At 39.2% G+C, this 20,602-nt stretch overlaps 2 protein-coding genes across 3 annotated transcripts in view; one reads left to right on the top strand and one right to left on the bottom strand.

Annotated features, from left to right (window-relative positions):
- The first annotated feature begins 394 nt into the window (after nucleotides 1-394).
- On the top strand, nucleotides 395-17,290 carry ntf4 (neurotrophin 4). The gene is made up of 2 exons (XM_087809094.1): nucleotides 395-850; nucleotides 15,768-17,290. The coding sequence occupies exon 2, from the start codon at nucleotides 15,787-15,789 to the stop codon at nucleotides 16,879-16,881; it is 1,095 nt and encodes a 364-aa protein (XP_087665220.1). The 5' UTR covers nucleotides 395-850; nucleotides 15,768-15,786; the 3' UTR covers nucleotides 16,882-17,290.
- A 2,635-nt stretch (nucleotides 17,291-19,925) lies between these two features.
- Nucleotides 19,926-20,602, bottom strand: part of ppfia3 (PTPRF interacting protein alpha 3) — a 41,833-nt gene continuing 41,156 nt past the window's right edge. The window contains exon 31 of one of the 2 annotated variants that reach the window (XM_087808800.1): nucleotides 19,926-20,563. The gene's annotated coding sequence lies outside the window, so the exon portion shown is untranslated. The remainder of the gene's footprint in view (nucleotides 20,564-20,602) is intronic. The other variant, XM_087808801.1, reaches the window with a different exon arrangement.

Below are 20,602 nucleotides of genomic sequence, written 5' to 3'. Positions count from 1 at the left end.
GAGAACCTGGAGGGTCGCGCTCGTCCGCGGGGTCCCTGAACGCAGCACGGAGTGCACTTTCTGTCACACGCTGGTTCGCGTTATGCACACATGTGCGTGTTTTCTCTGACATCTGTGCGCGCAGATGTGGCTCGTGGAGGGAGGACTGACCTCTCGAGGGAGGAAAACTTGTCTGAGCGCTTCTCCGGAGAAACCGGAGTAGTTGGATGCGTCAAGCTGACGATCGGCTGCACCGGAAGTAGCGTGAGCAAGCCGCGACTGCGTCGTTTAACGTCAACATATTGCGATAAAGTTGAAGCATATGCGTGAGTCAACGCCGAGCTAGTGTTAGGAAACGCTGTAGCTATGATTACGCTAAGGAGTGGGTAACAGTTTGTCAAAATTGTTGGGGAATTCGTTTTATTTTGAAGGAGCTTAACGTAAAGGCCCTTGTTTCCGCCTTCAGCTTGACACGCACTCGACTTTTACGCGTTTCAGGCGGAGTTCAGGTCTTAAAACAAACTTCTTCACCTCCTCGCTCCTCACTTTGAAGCCAGTTTCCTCCCTCCTGCTCTCACATGGACCCGTAACGACACCCGGATATTTTGCTTGACGCTCTTATTTTGTTTATTGCTTCTTCTTCTCTTTTTTTTTTCTTTTTTTATTATTGCCTCCGCGTCGGATCTGCTCGCCTCGTCAATGGGAACGTGTTCCTGTCATGTTGTCCCGGTGTGCTAGGAGCAGAGCCGTGTGGCCGCTGAGAGAAGGTGTTTTTCTCCGCATTTTCATTTTCCGAACCAGTTGAGCGACTGGCGACAGAACCAATGCGGTGTCAGCTGGAGGGACGCGGGGTCCGGATCTCACCTCAACGGTAAGAATTCCAAAGATGTTCTGAGGCTTCGGTTCTCCAGGCTTTGATGGATCCTTCAAGACATGACACACCTAACGTCGGTAGCTTTATATTCTGGCAGCCTGTGTCCATGTATTTATTCACCTGGTAAAACACGCACCTTTGCGTGGAATAATTAGTATTTACAAGACAATAATTGTTTTAATGGTTTGATCAAACGAGTTAAATGAGAAATTAGCTTCATTTCTATTCTTCATCTAATCTTTAACTTTAAGAGTTTTAAACACTTGAAGTAAAACAACTGGAAAATACATGAGAATAAACTCGTTTTTAACGCTTTTATTTAATATTGATTATTTTAGAACACGTTTTGAACAATACAAAGTAACACGACTTGAAAATATGTGTGAATAAATTAAATATAATGATAAATTATTATTATTATTATTTTAATATCTACGAAATCTATCACACATGTATTACATCATTAATAAGAGGCGTACAAGGTTTATATTTGAATACTTTTTTCCCTCGAATATTTACATCTAAAGATGACATATTTTAAATATCAACATATTTTTAAAATCATATAATCGGTTTGACAAGTTTGTCGGATCCATTCAATCGGTGACTTTATTTATTTTTAATATTTAATTCTTTGTTATTTTTTACTTTGTCACACAAGAGACATGACAAGGTCGTAAAGAGATATTCTTGTTTTTTATAAAGGGCACATTCTTTAAATATCTTTCCTTGAATGATATTTGTCGGATTAATTGAATCAGTTCATTCATTTTTAAATAATATTTAATTCTACATTAGTTTCAAGTCAAAAAGACATATTCTTTTGTTTTTAAAGCAGATTATTTTAATATCTTTTTTATGTATATCTTGAACGTGTGTTTAAAAAGTTTAATTTTTAACCAGTTATCGCATGTTTTTAAATTATATGTTCCTCATATTTCTGTTATTTAATTTACCTAAAAAAAACTATATATAAAATGCTGCGTTTTTACATATTTTCCACTCAAATAATTCGTAAATAATTCTGATATATAATTATTATGAGATTCATGATATTTTTCACCAGTTTATTTATGAACTTTAAAGCTTTTTTTTCTTCTTAGAATCACGGTTCGTCATTTAATCTATTGAATTGACCTATAAACCTGTTTTTAATTCTCTACACAACGTCCTGCATCCGTTATCAAAACCCAGGACTCATGGCTCTCACCACCTCAGCTGAGAGTTGCTCAACGTCAACTCGTTTCGAATGGAGATGTTGTTTGGTTTGGCGCCGGCGAGCGTGTAGCTCGACGTGTTGTTGGCAGAGCGTCAGGTGAACATCCCGAGCAGGTCCATCACTGCTGTGATCCAATGACACCAAGATCTCCACGGACTCTGGAATTATTCTCATGAAAACATGAGCGCGTGTGCATGAGTGACACGACCCATCAGTGTGTGTGTGTGTGTGTGTGTGTGTTGTAGTGTGGAATGAAACGATCACAGGACTGGAATTAATGGCGTGTTTGCTCAGTGGGACAGCAGGTTGTAAATGAGCACATGTAGAATAAAAGCTTTTACTGTACATTCAACAGTGTGTGTGTGGGGGGGTGAGGGGGGGAGTTAATGGGTGGGAGGGCAAATATCTGGCTCTGTTTACTACCCTGCAGATAAATCATTACAAGTTTTCGTGGAATCCATGAGAAAAACTCTGCGCCGCGATTGGGCCTCAACGGGCGCGGTCTTGAGCGCCGCGGCGTTTACGAGGAGGCGCAGATTCGCGCTCGTAATTAGAGTTTTATTGTTCGTCTAATCCCGCAGACGAGAGGTTCGCTGGCGAGGAGGTCGTAAAAAAAAAGAATTTTCTCTAACGGATGAGAAGGAAAAACTGCAGAACACGCTCTTTTCGTAACGACCAACGGATGTAGGACCGGGGCCTGCTTTCCAGGGTGTCCCCGAGTGTTGTCGTCGTCCTCGAAAGATAGTTTCGAGTCGAGTCAGAAGTTTTCCAAACGTTGCCTTGTTTTGAGAGGAAGTCGTCACTAGGAAGCGTCCATTAGCATCCGTTAGCATCTGTTAGCATCCTTAGCATCGTTAGCTGGCGAGTTTGCGACCGATGGACACGTGGAGTCGACGAAGAGGTTCTGGTACAAACTGTTGCGCTACCATATGGGAGAGGGATTCATGTTTGAGAGATTCATTTTTAGGAGACGTTTTGTGTCGATCAAACTCAAGTCGACGGATCTAAACCTCGCTGACAAGTCGTTATCGTAGACCAGATGTTACGTCTGTTCTTCAGGTTCAAAGGCTTTTACCGAAGTTTCTTTGAGCAGCGATGAATACATTTTCATCCTTAAAGACACTTTATCTACTACACAAAACTTATAAAAAGTTATATGATCTTCAGCAACACAACCTTCAGTAACACAACCTTCGTTTACACAATCTTTAGTAACACAAACTTCAGTAACAACCTTCATTAACACAATCTAGAGCAACACAACCTTTATATACACAACCTTCATTTACACAATCTAGAGCAACACAACCTTTATATACACAACCTTCATTTACACAATCTAGAGTAACACAACCTTTATATACACAATCTTCATTTACACAATCTAGAGTAACACAACCTTTATATACACAACCTTCATTCACACAATCTAGAGTAACACAACCTTTATATACACAACCTTCATTTACACAATCTATAGTAACACACACTTCAGTAACAACCTTCATTCACACAATCTAGAGTAACACAACCTTTATATACACAACCTTCATTCACACAATCTAGAGCAACACAACCTTTATATACACAACCTTCATTTACACAATCTAGAGTAACACAACCTTTATATACACAACCTTCATTTACACAATCTAGAGTAACACAACCTTTATATACACAACCTTCATTCACACAATCTAGAGCAACACAACCTTTATATACACAACCTTCATTTACACAATCTAGAGTAACACAACCTTTATATACACAACCTTCATTTACACAATCTAGAGTAACACAACCTTTATATACACAACCTTCATTCACACAATCTAGAGTAACACAACCTTTATATACACAACCTTCATTTACACAATCTATAGTAACACACACTTCAGTAACAACCTTCATTCACACAATCTAGAGTAACACAACCTTTATATACACAATCTAGAGCAACACAACCTTTATACGCACAACCTTCATTCACACAATCTAGAGTAACACAACCTTTATATACACAACCTTCATTTACACAATCTAGAGTAACACAACCTTTATATACACAACCTTCATTTACACAATCTAGAGTAACACAACCTTTATATACACAACCTTCATTTACACAATCTAGAGCAACACAACCTTTATATACACAAGCTTCATTTACATAGTTTATAGTAACACAAACTTCATTAACACCACCTTTATTCACAAAATCTATGGTAACATACTGTATACTTCAGTAACACAACCTTCATTTACACAATCTATAGTAACACAATTTTCCTTATTATAGTCTATAATAACACAACCTTCATTTACACAATCTGTAGTAACACAACCTTTAGTAATACAATACATAGTAACACAACCTTCATTTACACAATCTATAGTAACACAACCTTTAGTAATACAATACATAGTAACACAACCTTCATTTACACAATCTATAGTAACACAACCTTTAGTAATACAATACATAGTAACACAACCTTCATTTACACAATCTATAGTAACACAACCTTTAGTAATACAATACATAGTAACACAAACTTAATTTACACAATCTATAGTAACACAACCTTCAGTAATACAATCCATAGTCACGAAACCACTTTGGTCAATTATGTAGCCATTAGCAACAGCGATCAAATGGTTGACCAGGTCAAGTACTTAACGGTTAGTTTCAGGTGTTTTTTCGACAAAGAAGCCACAGTTAGATGTACCATGTTAGCAAGTTTGTGTGTCAGACCAGGTGAAGGTGACTGACCTGGTCTCTGGTCTTCACCTGGTCTTTGGTCTTCACCTGGTCTCTGGTCTTCACCTGGTCTCTGGTCTTCACCTGGTCTCTGGTCTTCACCTGGACCCGTTCGTGAGAAAACCAACTTGTTTTCTTTGTTGACAGAGCAGCTAGCGTGACGTGACGCGCTCACTCACACTATGAAAACAACATCCGCGGATCTATTGTCACTTTTAAAGGTGGGTTGTTGCCTCGAGAGGTCAAGGTCAAGGTCAGTGGTGACACCGACCTGGGTGAGGGTTCAACAGCAGGACACTCTTCTTCAAGGATGAGTGTCTATGTCAACAATGTTGTTCACCTTCTTCAGTCACGGTTCCTGCATGTTTCAAGACTTCCAGAGAAAAATGACTCTCCAGGTACACAATCTTGAATCAATAAATCTTTAGTAACATGATACTCTGACATAACATCCTCTATCGCACACTTAGAAACACAATCTTCTGTAACACACTCTGTAAAAACACCAAATATGTAAACACAATCTGAGTAAAACAAACTACTGTAACAAAACCATCAGTAAAACAATCTGTATAAACACAATTTGTAGTAACGCAACCTTTAGTAATATGATCTATAGTAACACAACCTTCAGTAACACAACCTTTATTTACACAATCTATAGTAACACAAACTGTGGTTAAAAAAACAACCAACAACCTTCATTTACACAATCCATTGTAACACAACCTTCAGTAACACAACCACCAGTAACAAAACCTTCATTAACAAAACCTACAGTAACACAACCTTCATTTAAACAATCTATAGTAACACAAACTTCAGTAACACAAGCCTCATTAATTGAGTCACACAATAGTTAGTAACACAACCGTCAATAACAAAACCTTTAGTAACAAAACCTCCAGTTAAACAGCCCCCAGTAACAAAATATATAGCAACACAACTTTCAATAACAAAACCTACAGTAACACAACTTTCATTTAAATTAATTGAATTTAAATCTGTTGTAACAATACCTTCAGTAACACAACCTTGAGTAACACAACCTTCAGTAACAAAACCTTCATTCAAACAATCTATAGTAACACAACATGCAGTAACACAACCTTTATTTACAAAATCTATAGTAACACAACCTTCAGTAACACAACCACCAGTAACACAACCTGCAGTGACAAAATCTGTAGTAGCAAAACCTTCGACAACAAAACCTACAGTAACACAACCTTCATTTAAACAATCTGTTGTAACACAATCTTCAGTAACACAACCTTCATTCAAACAATCTATAGTAACACAACATGCAGTAACACAACCTTCAGTAACATAACCTTATTTCAAACAATCTATAGTAACACAACCATCATTAACACAACCTTCATCAACACAACCTTCAGTAACACAACCTTCAGTAACACAACCTTCATTAACACAACCTTCAGTAACACAACCTTCAGTGACACAACCTTCATTCAAACAATCTATAGTGACACAACCTTCATTAACACAACTTTCAGTAACACAACCTTCATTAACACAACCTTCAGTGACACAACCTTCATTCAAACAATCTATAGTAACACAACCTTCATTAACACAACCTTCAGTAACACAACCTTCATTAACACAACCTTCAGTAACACAACCTTCAGTAACACAACCTTCAGTAACAGTGTGGGTGGTTGTCATTGGAACCCTGGTTCCAATGGTTCCAAAACAACCTTCAGTAAAACAACCTTCATTAACACAACCTTCAGTAACACAACTTTCATTAACTCAACCTTCAGTAACAGTGTGGGTGGTTGTCATGGGAACCCTGGTGGTGTCAGTGGATCAGGACCAGACAGGTCCAGCATGATCTGGGGGGTCGGGGGTGTCAGAGTTAACGAGCTAATAGCACAGTAGCTCCACCAGGTGTGAGTCTGTTTCATGGTTGGTTCCTGAGGGTCTCACAGCCGGAGGCCCCTGAGCTCAGGATTCCAGCTCCAGTCTCAGGATGAACCCCCGCGGGCTCTCAGCACACACGTCGCTGCAGGCGCCACAGTTAGTGGACTTTAATGTCCTCGCTAACGACTTCCTGTCCACCGTAACGCTTCCCACGCCACAGATGATGTCACTTCCCCTGGCAGAGTTAGAGGAGCTGATCCTCATCCTCATGATCTCAGAGCTCACGTCCTTGAGTCACAGTGACTCATCTCTAGAGGCTTTAGAAAATGTAACACAATCTCAAGAAACACACAATGTGAGTGGCACAGCTTTCAGTAAAACAATTTGTAGTAACACAATCTGCAGTAGAGGAACACAACTTTCTGTTACAAACTCTTCAGCAACACAACCTTTGTAACACAACCGTCAGTAACACAATATGTCAAAAACTATCTTTAGTAACACAATCTTAGTAACACAACCTTCAGTAACACAATATTTTTAACACAACCTTCATCAACACTTTGTGTAGTAAAACAATCTTTAGTAACACAACCTTCCATAACACAGTGTGTAGTAAAAACAATATTTGGTAACACAACCTTCCATAACACAGTGTTCAGTTAAACAATCTTTAGTAATGCAACATTCCATAACACAGTGTGTAGTAAAATAAATCTTAAGTAACACAATATTTTGTAATAAAACCTTCAGTGACACAATATTTTGTAACACAACCTTCAGTTACACAGCCTTCAGTAACACAATATTTCGTAACACAATCTTTAGTAATGCAGTGTGTAATAAAACAATCTTTAGTAACGCAGTGTGTAATAAAACAATCTTTAGTAACACAATATTTTGTAACACAACCTTTAGTAACACAATATTTTGTAACACAACCTTCAGTAACACAATATTTTGTAACACAACCTCCAGTAACACAATATTTTGTAATAAAGCCTTCATTTACACAATATTTTGTAACACAACCTTCAGTTACACGTTATTCTGTAACACAACTCTCAGTTACACAATATTTTGTAACACAATATTTTGTAACACAACCTTCAGTAACACAATATTTTGTAACACAACCTCCAGTAACACAATATTTTGTAACACAACCTTCAGTAACACAATATTTTGTAACACAACCTTCAGTAACACAATATTTTGTAATAAAGCCTTCAGTTACACAATATTTTGTAACACAACCTTCAGTAACACAATATTTTGTAATAAAGCCTTCAGTAACACAATATGTTCTAACACAACCTCCAGTAACACAATATTTTGTATTCAGTTACACAACTACAGACTCAGACTCCAGAAGTCTGTTTCGAGTCCTGAGCACTTCCTGTCGGGTCCAAACAGTAAGTAAGTAAGTAAGTAATATTTATTTATATAGTGCTTTTCGAGACCAGGGTCACAAAGCGCTTAAACAATCAAAACAATACTCAAAACAGTACATACTTCAAAGATCAAGATAATACTGAGAACAACACAGGAGTTCCAGAAATTCAAGGAAAAGCCTGAACAAATAGAAACGTCTTAAGATGTTTCTTAAAGGAGTCAGTAGATCCATCAAGAGCAAAGAGAGAGAAGATTGTTCCAAAGCTTAGGAGCAACAGCCTGAAAAGATTTCTCTCCTCTGGTCCTGAACCGTGTTCAGGAACCATAAGTAGATTCTGATCCACAGACCTCAGAGCCCGAGCTGGGGTGTAAGGCTGGATCAGATCAGTGATGTAAGGAGGAGCCTGACCATGAATAGATCTGAAAGTAAGAACCAGAATTTTAAAGTTGATCCTGAAAGAAACTGGAAGCCAGTGAAGAGTTTTAAGGATCGGAGAAATGTGAGTTCTTCTACTAGAGCGGCTCAGAATTCTCGCTGCAGAGTTCTGAATCAACTGCAGGCGAGACACATCCTTCTTGTTAAGACATGAAAACAAACTGTTACAATAGTCCAGACGAGAAGAAACAAACGCATGGATTACAAGTGACTCACTAGAAGCTATTATTGAACGAGTCACGAGTCAGGAGTCGTTTGAAGAGACTCTATAAGAAACATGAGCTGAAGCGAGTCAGCAGCTGTGACTCATGGGTGAGACAGCAGTGAGTCTGAACATCAACATGGTTCACGGATCAAAACAGCGACTCAGGAGCAGACGAGTCACATTAGTGTCGCTAGTAAAACCGAGTCTTTGAAGAACATGTTCTTCTGCTGATGAACATCTGATGAACATCTGATGAACATCTGATGAACATCTGATGAACATCTGATAAACATCTGATGAACATCTGATGAACATCTGATGAACATCTGATGAACATCTGATAAACATCTGATAAACATCTGATGAACATCTGATGAACATCTGATGAACATCTGATGAACATCTGATAAACATCTGATGAACATCTGATAAACATCTGATGAACATCTGATGAACATCTGATGAACATCTGATGAACATCTGATGAACATCTGATGAACATCTGATGAACATCTGATGAACATCTGATAAACATCTGATGAACATCTGATGAACATCTGATGAACATCTGATGAACATCTGATGAACATCTGATGAACATCTGATGAACATCTGATGAATCAGAACAAACTCTCTTTGAAGTTCCGAGTCATGAATGAAGACGAACGAGTGCTTCGGGTCACGAGTCACGAGTCACAGGATCATTAATTCTGAGACGGAATATTGTGGTTTAATTGTCTTTTGATATCATTTATCTTTTTACTCTTCGTGTTTCTACTTTTTTATGTTCTAACTATCATTTATTTTATTATCTATTGTTTAAAATGTTGGTCAAAGCAAGTTTTTTTCATCGTTTTTATTATTATTATTTTTACTTTTCTATTTTAAACTAGTTTAAATCTTTACATACATTTAAATTTAAAGGTTTTTGTTAACATTCTGTGCATCTTTTTTTTTTACTTAAAAAAAGGGAGAATCGTTAAAGATTATTTTCATTAGTTTAATAGTATTTGTTTCCGTTCTTTTTAAGTTAATTTGCTTTTTTCTCCTTCAAAAGTATATTCTTTGCATTATTTCTTTTCAATGGTTTTGTTTCTTTTATGTATTTATAAATAAGTTAAATTTGTAATTTTATTTCTACTTTTAAAGTTTTTGTCAATGACTTTTTTCCGGAGCATTATTATTTATTATTATTTATTATTATTTATTATTATTTTTAAACATTTTTACATCGTCAATAAATCGTATATTTTCAATGTCATTCTTTTCAATGATTTTATTCTGTTTATTTATTTATTTTACTTCTGATTACTTTATTTTAAAAGTATTTAAACTATTTATTAATATATTTAAGCTCTAAATGCGTATTTGTTTCAAATGTTTAAATGATTTATAAAAGAAAATGTCAAGTAGTTTTGCTTAGCAGTTAGCAATGCTAACTAGCTAGCTGTGCTAACTGCTAGCGAAGCTAACAAGCTAGCTGTGCTAAGAAGTTAGAGAAGCTAACTAGCTAGCTGTGCTAACTGCTAGCGAAGCTAACAAGCTAGCTGTGCTAAGAAGTTAGAGAAGCTAACAAGCTAGCTGTGCTAACAAGCTAGCTTCTCTGTGGATAACAAACTCGTTGTTCGTTTCTGCGGCTCAACAGCAAAAGTTGTGTAGTTTCGTGCAAACCAGACTCACGAGCGACATTTTTGTTCTTCTTTGGGAAGCAGCAGAAGCGAATAAACAACATTTGTCGTGTTCTCAGGACGTTCGTAGAGTCTCAAGAGTTTGTTCCCAGGCTCAGCAGCCGATTCATCATCCAACGCTCGCGACAAATGAGGCAGAAACACAGACGACGTACTTCCATGTTGGGAGCTCGGGTTCCTTCCCTCGCCTCGTCAAGAACTTCCAGGAGGTTTTTCCTTTTGTGTGTGTGTGTGTGTGTGTGTGTGTGTGTGTGTGTGTGTGTGTGTGTGTGTGTGTGTGTGTGTGTGTGTGTGTGTGTGTGTGTGTGTGTGTGTGTGTGTGTGTGTGTGTGTGTGTGTGTGTGTGTGTGTGTGTGTGTGTGTGTGTGTGTGTCAGGTGGTTCAGGTCATGTGTCGTCCGTGTAAACCAAGCTAACGTAGCGTAGCGACGCAGCTAAGTGTGACCTAATGACTGAAGAGCTGGACCAGAACCAGACCAGAGTCCACTTGTAACAAATGCTTTCTGCACATGTAGAAATAAATAGGACTTAAAATATATATATACATTTTTAAAGTTCATGACAAATAAGTGTATTTTAATTTTTTTCTTCGATTATCTTTTCTTTATATACAGTTTTCCAAAGATTTTCCTTAATTCTACATTAATTTTTACTTTTCTTTGCTTCACTTTGTGTGTACATTCTTTACCAAAAATTTTGAGAGAAATTGAATTTAAAATTTGTTGGAATGAAGGATTTGACACAAAAGTTTTGAACATGGAAGTCAACAGTGTATTTTTACTTTTATATTATTAATTTCTGACATTGTTTTCTTCTTAATATATATGTTTACAAATCATTTAAACGAGTTTTCGAAAAAAAAAGTAATTCATCAACAGTGATTTCTTTTTTACATATATATATTATTTTTGTACATTTTTGATGGAAACCTTTGGGGGGAAAATGTCTTTTGACTTAAGGAGAATCCTTAAGTTTCAAAACAAAAATCTGTTTATATTCAACTACATATTTTCAAAATATTTATTTCATATTCAACTTGTACTTCTAAAATGTATCAATTTTTTAACTCTTTTTGTTTAATTTTCTCTCCTTCACTGTTGTTTAGTTTGTTGTCGTTTGTCTCAACAAACAACAACAATCAAAGTAAATCAACACGAAAGAAACGATGTATAAACAAAGCGGCCGCTAGTTAACAAATGTACAACAAAAAAGAAATCCGTTTTACAGAAATGCATTTTTCTTTTTTTAAATGTTATTTAATTTACATTTATTTTTGTACTGTGTTGACTAAAAATGTATAAAAGATTATTATGTTCAAATTAAAGATTTGACACAAAATTTGACCTTATTTTCCCGGCTTTAAAAATATATTATTTTACAAATCTTAAGTTAAGTTTAGTCTTTTGAATGGTGGTTGAAATTTGGTTTTGTACACTCTTGACTGAACATTAAAAAACAAAGTATTTAAGCGGTGAACGTCACTCGTGTTCAGCGAGTCATCCGTGAGGGACTCGACTAATAGCTCACTTCCCACGATGACTCAGCAGGATCCGGACTGGAGGTTCCTCGGAAACGTTCCTGTGACGTATCGAGGTCGCGGTGACTCACTGGGGCGTCAGAGATAAAAAAAAAAGAAAAAGTGTCTCACCTGTGACTAACGTGTCAACGATGTCAGTCACGCGTCCGTGTGGCGTTGAACCGTGGCGTGTCAGACGTCTGGGGGGGGGGGGGGGGGGGGTCAGGAAGTGGAATGATGGGAATGTCACAGATGCAGCTCCTCCACTGATCCTCCTGCAGGGAACCAAAATAAGTCGGTGTTGATGGCGTGTGGGAACGAAAACTGTTCAGGTGTTTGGGATTTGTACTCCGGGGGCCGCGCCCCTGGACACAATGCTGCAGAGACTCGGCCCGTCAATCACTCGCTCGCCTCCGGCGCACAAAGTGCCCGTGTGTCGGTAAATCACATCAGAGGAACTTCCTGTTTTCTCTGGCTACTGGGCGACACTCCCACCTGCTGAGAGACGCCAGTGCAAGTGTGTGTGTGTGTGTGTGTGTGTGTGTGTGTGTGTGGTCGAGTTGTAGAAAGTTCTACAATAACATTGTGAAATAAATATTAGCTAACAACCGCTACAGAAGCGTTGTGCGGCAACATTTTTGCTAAGATGTTAGCGACACTAGTCTCTCTGTGGCCCTGTACAGATGGAAAGTATAGTTTGTGATACTAGGATTGTGGACTACTGTTAGCGTTATTCACTAAATGCTAACAATATATTTCTTTTGTTAGCATATTTGGCTTTGCTACCGGTGCTAACATAACAAATCTAGTTGCAATACGGCGCAAAAAATATAAATGGTGGTTAAGTTGTTCAATGTTGGCGTGCACTGATGCTCGCTAAAGAAAATGGCGCCTTTTTTTCTAAGACGTTAGCGATGATGGCCTGTCGGTGTCCCTGAAAAGACAGGGAAGCAGAGCTTGCGATACTAGGATTGTGGACTACTGTTAGCGTTATTCACTACATGCTAACAATATACTTCTTCTGTTAGCATATTTGGCTTTGCTACCGGTGCTAACATAACAAATCTAGTTGCAATACGGCGCAAAAAATATAAATGGTGGTTAAGTTGTTCAATGCTAGCGTGCACTGATGCTTGCTACAGAAAAAGGCGCTAATTTTGCTAAGACATTAGCGATGTTGGCCTGTCTGCGTCCCTGAAAAAACGGGAAGTAGAGCTTGCGATTCAGGATTATGGACTACGGTTAGCATAATTCACTACATGCTAACAATATAATTCTTCCGCTAGCATATTTGAAAGAGTAGCTTTGTTACCGGTGCTAACATAACTAATCTTGTTGCAATACGCCGCAAAAAATATAAATGGTGGTTAGGTTGTTCAATGCTAGTGTGCACTGATGCTCGCTAAAGAAAATGGCGCCTTTTTTTCTAAGACGTTAGCGATGATGGCCTGTCGGTGTCCCTGAAAAGACAGGGAAGCAGAGCTTGCGATACTAGGATTGTGGACTACTGTTAGCGTTATTCACTACATGCTAACAATATACTTCTTCTGTTAGCATATTTGGCTTTGCTACCGGTGCTAACATAACAAATCTAGTTGCAATACGGCGCAAAAAATATAAATGGTGGTTAAGTTGTTCAATGCTAGCGTGCACTGATGCTTGCTACAGAAAAAGGCGCTAATTTTGCTAAGACATTAGCGATGTTGGCCTGTCTGCGTCCCTGAAAAAACGGGAAGTAGAGCTTGCGATTCAGGATTATGGACTACGGTTAGCATAATTCACTACATGCTAACAATATAATTCTTCCGCTAGCATATTTGAAAGAGTAGCTTTGTTACCGGTGCTAACATAACTAATCTTGTTGCAATACGCCGCAAAAAATATAAATGGTGGTTAGGTTGTTCAATGCTAGTGTGCACTGATGCTCGCTAAAGAAAATGGCGCCTTTTTTTCTAAGACGTTAGCGATGATGGCCTGTCGGTGTCCCTGAAAAGACAGGGAAGCAGAGCTTGCGATACTAGGATTGTGGACTACTGTTAGCGTTATTCACTACATGCTAACAATATACTTCTTCTTTTAGCATATTTGGCTTTGCTACCGGTGCTAACATAACAAATCTAGTTGCAATACGGCGCAAAAAATATAAATGGTGGTTAAGTTGTTCAATGTTGGCGTGCACTGATGCTCCCTACAGAAAAAGGCGCTAATTTTGCTAAGACATTAGCGATGTTGGCCTGTCTGCGTCCCTGAAAAAACGGGAAGTGGAGCTTGCGATGCTAGGATTATGGACTACGGTTAGCATAATTCACTACATGCTAACAATATAATTCTTCCGCTAGCATATTTGAAAGAGTAGCTTTGTTACAGGTGCTAACATAACAAATCTTGTTGCAATACGCCGCAAAAAATATAAATGGTGGTTAGGTTGTTCAATGCTAGCGTGCACTGATGCTTGCTAAAGAAAATGGCGTCATTTTTTCTAAGACGTTAGCGATGATGGTCTGTCTGCGTCCCTGAAAAGACAGGGAAGCGGAGCTTGCGATGCTAGGATTGTGGACTACGGTTAGCATTATTCACTACATGCTAACAATATACTTCTTCTGTTAGCATATTTGAGAGAGTAGCTTTGCTACCAGTGCTAACATAACAAATCTTGTTGCAATACGCCGCAAAAAATATAAATGGTGGTTAGGTTGTTCAACGCTAGCGTGCACTGATGCTCGCTAAAGAAAATGTCGCCATTTTTTCTAAGACGTTAGCGATGGCCTGTCTGTGTCCCTGAAAAGACAGGGAAGCAGAGCTTGCGATCCTAGGATTGTTGATGCTCATAAACTACAGTTAGTAATGGCTGCAAAATGCTAATCATATACTTGTTCTACTATCTTATTTGAAATAGGAAGCTTTCTACCGATGCTAACATAACAAATAACCGCTAAAAATATGAATGTGCTGAAGTTGTAAAAAGTTGTGCTGGCTAACACTCACGACCGCTACAGAAACTTGTAGAATTTTTGATAAACTGTTAGCGGTGTTAGCCTGAGGGATCAATAAAGTTTTACCTTACCTTACCTTACCTCTCTATGGCCCTGTAAAGACTTTGGATTGTTGACGCTTGGAAAATGCTTGCTACATTTACTACGTGCTAACAATATACTTCATAATGGCAGCATTATTTTTTAGAGGAACTTTGCTAACAGGCAAAAGGAACAAATCTGAAAAACATGATAACATTAGCATTAGGGTTAGCAGCAAAGGAGTCCCAATCTCCTCATCCTGGTCTTTTGTGACAGATTCAAGTCCCTGTGACCTTTTATCGTGAAAGAGAACAACATCTTTTTTTTCTGGCATTATGTTAGTGATGTACTTTTGTTCACCTGTGTAGTGTTAATAAAGTTGTACAGTCAAGAAAAAGTCCACAAAGAGCATCTAGGTGTAGAGGTACCAACGTTATTCAAACAAGTCAAGTTTATTCATTTGTGTGCTCTAGTGTGTGTTGTGTAGTTCCCGGTTAAAGTTGTGCGACTGCACTCGGACCTCGGTGTCGACAGGATCACTGATCCGGTTAAAGGCAGTTTTTCAGGGAGGTTCAGGCTGTAAAGTTCTGCCTCTGCGTACATACCAGGTTGTCAGAACATCCGTTTGAAGGTCAGTGTTTGTAGTCCAGATTTAGGAAAGTGACCTCGCGGTAAGTTTTCCACGAGTCCTGCCAAGATCTCGGAGCCGCCAGTAAAAGTCTCTCCGCTTTAATTGAGCTCTCCCATCGTATAAACGTATAAAACTAACTTCCTGTCCTCTGTCCTTACAGCTGATACGTCTTGGGAGTGATGCACTGGCTTCCCCTGGTTGCCATGGTGATCGCCTCGGCTCTGCCCTTCCCTCAAAGCCCCGTGTCCAGGATCGCCGCCGTCGCCGCCGCCGCCACCACAGAGCCCGGCTTCGTAGAGCGGCGTCATGACGGCAGCCTCGAGGAGCGACCTTCCCACCAGCGCTCGCACACGGATTACGATACGGATCAGACACTTCGGATCGACGCCACACAACGGGGACCCGAGGAGACGGTAGCGTCCGAAGGGTCCCGGAGCAGCTCCGGTGGCCGTTTGGACACTGAAGGACGAACCTTTCTGGATACAAACGTTGAGGACTCTTCGGCGAGTCCGACAACTCCAAGCGTAAGAACTGCTGTTGGCGGTCCGGAGTCGGCTTCGGAACCTGAGACGGCGGACGGCGGACCGTGGTTGGACAAAAATCTCCTCGAAGGAGGCGAAATGTTTCTGGACGCTCACCCTCGAGTCCTGTTCTCGCCTTCTTCTTCGCCGCCCGAGGACCCGCCTCTCCTACTCATGCTGGAGTCGGACCTCCTGAAGGAAGACGCCGAGGACTTCGACGGACACGTCGAGGGTCACGGAGACCGGGCCACGGACCGCGACGGCTGGGGCGACGACTCCCCCCGCGCCCTCAGGCGGGACAGGCGCTCGGACGTGGACCGGCGGCGAGGGGAGCGCTCGGTGTGCGACTACGAGAGCACGTGGGTCACCGACAAGGTGATGGCGACGGACTCCCACGGCCACAACGTCACCATCGTGAAGAAGATCCAAACCCAAGCGGGCCAGATTAACCAGTACTTTTACGAGACCCGCTGTAGGCAAGCGCAGCCGGCGGGCGCCGGGTCGCGGGCGGCGGCGGCGGGCAGGTCGCCGGAGATGGGCGTGGCCGGCGCCGGCTGCCTGGGCGTGGACAAGAAGCAGTGGGTGAGCCAGTGCAAGGAGAGGCAGTCGTTCGTCCGGGCGCTGACCAAAGACGCCAACAACAGGATCCAGTGGCGATGGATCCGCATCGACTCGTCCTGCGTGTGCGTCCTGCTGTCCAGAGCCAATCAGGCGCCGGCGAGGGAGGTCTTGACCAGGAGGGGGAGGAGCTGAGCGAAGGGCCATTTCTCTTACTTAAAAAAAACACGAAGAACCTCAAACTCCAGATCTTAGGGACATTTTTTCCTACATAGAGATTTTTTAAAGTTTTTTTTTGTACTCATAAGTTATTTAGTACGTAAGCATGTTGATATTAATATATTCTATAAATGTGACACCGTCTACGTTCATGTATGCAGCTATGTATATCTGTGTGTATTTATAGACGCCCGTCTCCAGTGTCTGATGGCGATTCCAGGCGCCACGGGTCCGTGAGGCGGCGGCGCCCCCTTGCTGAGGCCCCGGCGCTCCACACTGTTCCCTCACAGACGCAGCAGCAGCCGCAGGAACCGCCGTCGGGTCGGGCCGACCATGTCGTTACTGTTCATGTCGCCAAACTGGGAATAAACGTCTTTGTACTCAGTGTCGGCGCCTCGTTTGTGACGCACACAAATACACACATCAACGCACACGCAACAACGAGTGTGTTGTGAGACGCCAGTTACGTGCGTTTACCTCCATGTTGTTGTGCAACAACTTTGAAATGTCTTTATGTTATTTAGTTTGTTAACAAATTTGATTTTGTGTTGTTGTAAGGTTGTGTTTATTGGTGCATGCCAAATGTGTTTCATCGACTGACTTGTGTTTAGTTTGTTGTTGTGTTTGTTGTTAAGTGGTTTTCTTTTGAAGAAACTAATTTACTTTTGTGTTCATTGTGCTGTGTTTACTAATGTGCTTTTGTGTTGCGTGAATTGTTGTGTTTACTAATATGATATTGTGTTGACTGATTTGTAGTTGTGTTTACTAATTTGCTATTGTGTTGAGTGACTTGTGTGTACTCGTTTATTTTGTGTTGAGTGATGTGTTGTTGTGTTTCCTCATTTGCTTTTGACTTGACTAATTGTTCCTCGTGTTTATTTTGTGTAGACCAATTTTTTTGTGTTGTGTTGTTTTATGTCTTTGTGTTGAATGATTTGTTGTGTTTTTTCTCATTTCTTTTGTGTTAACCAATTTGTAGTTGTGTTTACCAATTTGATTTTGTGTTGTCTTATTTGTTGTTTTACTAATGTTCTATTGTGTTGACTGATTTATCCTTATGGTCACTTATTTTGTTTTCACATGTTGTGTTTTTAATCATTTGATTTTGTGTTTACTTTTAGTTGTGTTGACCAATTTCCTACTGTGTCGATTTTATATTTTATTTTATGTGTAATCATTTGTTTTTGTGTTTACTAATTTGTTTTTGTGTTGTTTGCTGTTGAATGCTTCAAAGTATTGCTATAATTTGTTGTATTGACTCAGTTTAGTTTGTTGTTGTGTTTGGTCAATTGTTTTTGTGTTTAGTCCTGTGTTGATTTGTGTTGAATTAGTATTTGTGTTGATTTATTTATTGCTATAACTTTAGCTTTAGTTGTCATTGTGTCGCTAATCTGGTGTTTTTGCTAATCAGGTGTTTTTGTTAATTTGGTGTTGAATTAATTATTTTATTTACTTATTTTATTTTTTATGATTTATCTAGTTTTGCACACTTGTTGTTTACTATGTTAACTAGCGGCTGCTTTGTTTATACATCGTTTCATTTGTGTTGCTTTACTTGGTTTCTTGTCGTTCGTCTCAACACACTGCGGAGACAAACAACAACAAAAACAATTGTCCTGCGAAAGAGAAGAAGAAGAAGAAGGAGAAGTAGAAGAAGGACGAAGGAGTGCGACGTCAGCAGCTGCATCGCTTTATTTGTTTGTTTTTCTGTTCACATCACCGTTGTCAATAATTATCTCTGCATGATATCTTCAAAGATGGAATCTGTCGAATGTTCACACAGAAGTCGCACTTGTCGAACGAATCAAGAAGGACCAGGACGTTGTACGTACGATTATCCAATACAGACTAAAGAAAAATATTTATCGTAGAAAATAAAAAACTGAAAAAAATACACACGTTATACAAATTGCTCCCTCAAGGCTCCCCCCCCCACCCTCCCCAGTTTATCATACAGATAGATATTCTTCGACGCCTCGTCGTTTTCTTCGCCGCCCGGAAAAGTTGTCGCTTGTTTGACATGCATCGTAAACACTAAAGGTTTTTTTTTTTTTTTTCTTTACTTTCCTGGACGTCCCGGCCGGTCTCGCACCCCCACAGAGGTTCTGGTATGGCTTTGTGTGTAGCAGTGACATGTCCAGGTTCTGGTTCTGTCTCTCCGTCTCTCGTGAAGATATACTTTCAAAGTATTGTGTAAAGATCCGTGAGTATGTTTTAGTGTTTATCGGATTGGTTTTTAAATATGTTCTTGACGAACCAATAACATCGTCTCGCTTCCAACGACGGAGGAGGATGTTGTCGGTTCGAATCCCAGAAACGCCGGGTCGGTGCTACATCTCAAGCTACCCGGGCTTTGCTAGTTCGGGGTCCAGATTGGAGTCATTAGGGGCCACAACAATGTTTGGATACGTGCGACTGTTAAATGGAAATGAGTTTATTTATAAATAAATTAGATCTAAATAACATAAAAATTGTGTTTGTAAAAGTAGAAATAAATACAATTATCCTGAGAATAAAAAGTCATGGAAAATAAATAAACATTTGTCTGTAAAAATAAAGAAATAAATACAATTATTCTGGGAATTACTTTTGAGTTTGTAAAATTATACTGAGAATAAAAGTGGAAATATTTAAAATATTTGTCTTTTTAAAATTCAAAATAAATATAATTATGCTGATAGTGGAGTTTTAATGGATAGAAATATTTGTCTTTGTGAAAGTAAAACCATTTTCCTGAGATAAATAACTAATAATAATAATAAATTCTGAAGTGTCATGAAAAAGAATAAATATTTGTATTTGTAAAACAAAAATAAATAGAATTATGCTGATAGTGAAGTTTTAATGGATAGAAATATTTGTCTTTGTGAAAGTAAAACCATTTTCCTGAGAAGAATAAATAATAATAATAATAAATAATAAAATGTCATGGAAATGAATACATATTTGTATTTGTAAAAGGGAATAAAATGTCATGGAATTAAAATGTGTATCTTTATAAAAAGTACAAAAAGAATATGAGATTAAAATGTAATGGAAATAAATAGATATTTGTATTTGTAAAAGTACAAATAAATAATATCTTACTGCTAATTGAAATGTCAGATAAATACATTTTTGTCTTAAGTAAAAATAAATAATGCTGAGAATAAAATGTAATTGAAATAAAGAATAGTTTGTCTTTGTTAAAGTACAGATAAATATAATTACTGTAAATAAAATAAAATGGAAATTAATACATAATATTTCAGAAGTAATTTTCCTGTAATTGTACTCAAACTCTCCCGTGGTGTTCCTCAGGGGTCAATCCTCGGGCCGCTGATATGACCATCACGTAACGCGGTACAATAAGTATTTTTGTCGGGTTTTTTTATGTCGTGATGATTATTGCTAACAAACAACGGGTGAGTGAGCGGAGTGTTGCCGTGGCGATTCCTGCGTCGGAGCGGTAACCAGGAGTGACCTCACCTTCGGAGAGACAGAGCGAGAAAACGGCTGAACTCGTTCCTACATTCTTCGCGTCGTTCCGTTTATTGCAGCCCGGGTCGGATTCAAGGTCGTGAGTGTGATCCTGTCGTCCTCTGTGGAGAGTTCTGGTCCTGGAGAGGTCGGAGGTCAAACAGTCAGAGGTCAGGAGCCGCCATGATGGATCTTTTAACTACAATAAAAACATCAATTGATTCAAACCATTAGTATT

This window comes from Callionymus lyra, chromosome 15, assembly GCF_982586985.1.
Source record: "Callionymus lyra chromosome 15, fCalLyr1.hap1.1, whole genome shotgun sequence".
In the NCBI taxonomy this organism is placed as follows: Eukaryota; Metazoa; Chordata; class Actinopteri; order Syngnathiformes; family Callionymidae; genus Callionymus; species Callionymus lyra.
This window is presented reverse-complemented; position numbering and strand designations above follow the sequence as displayed.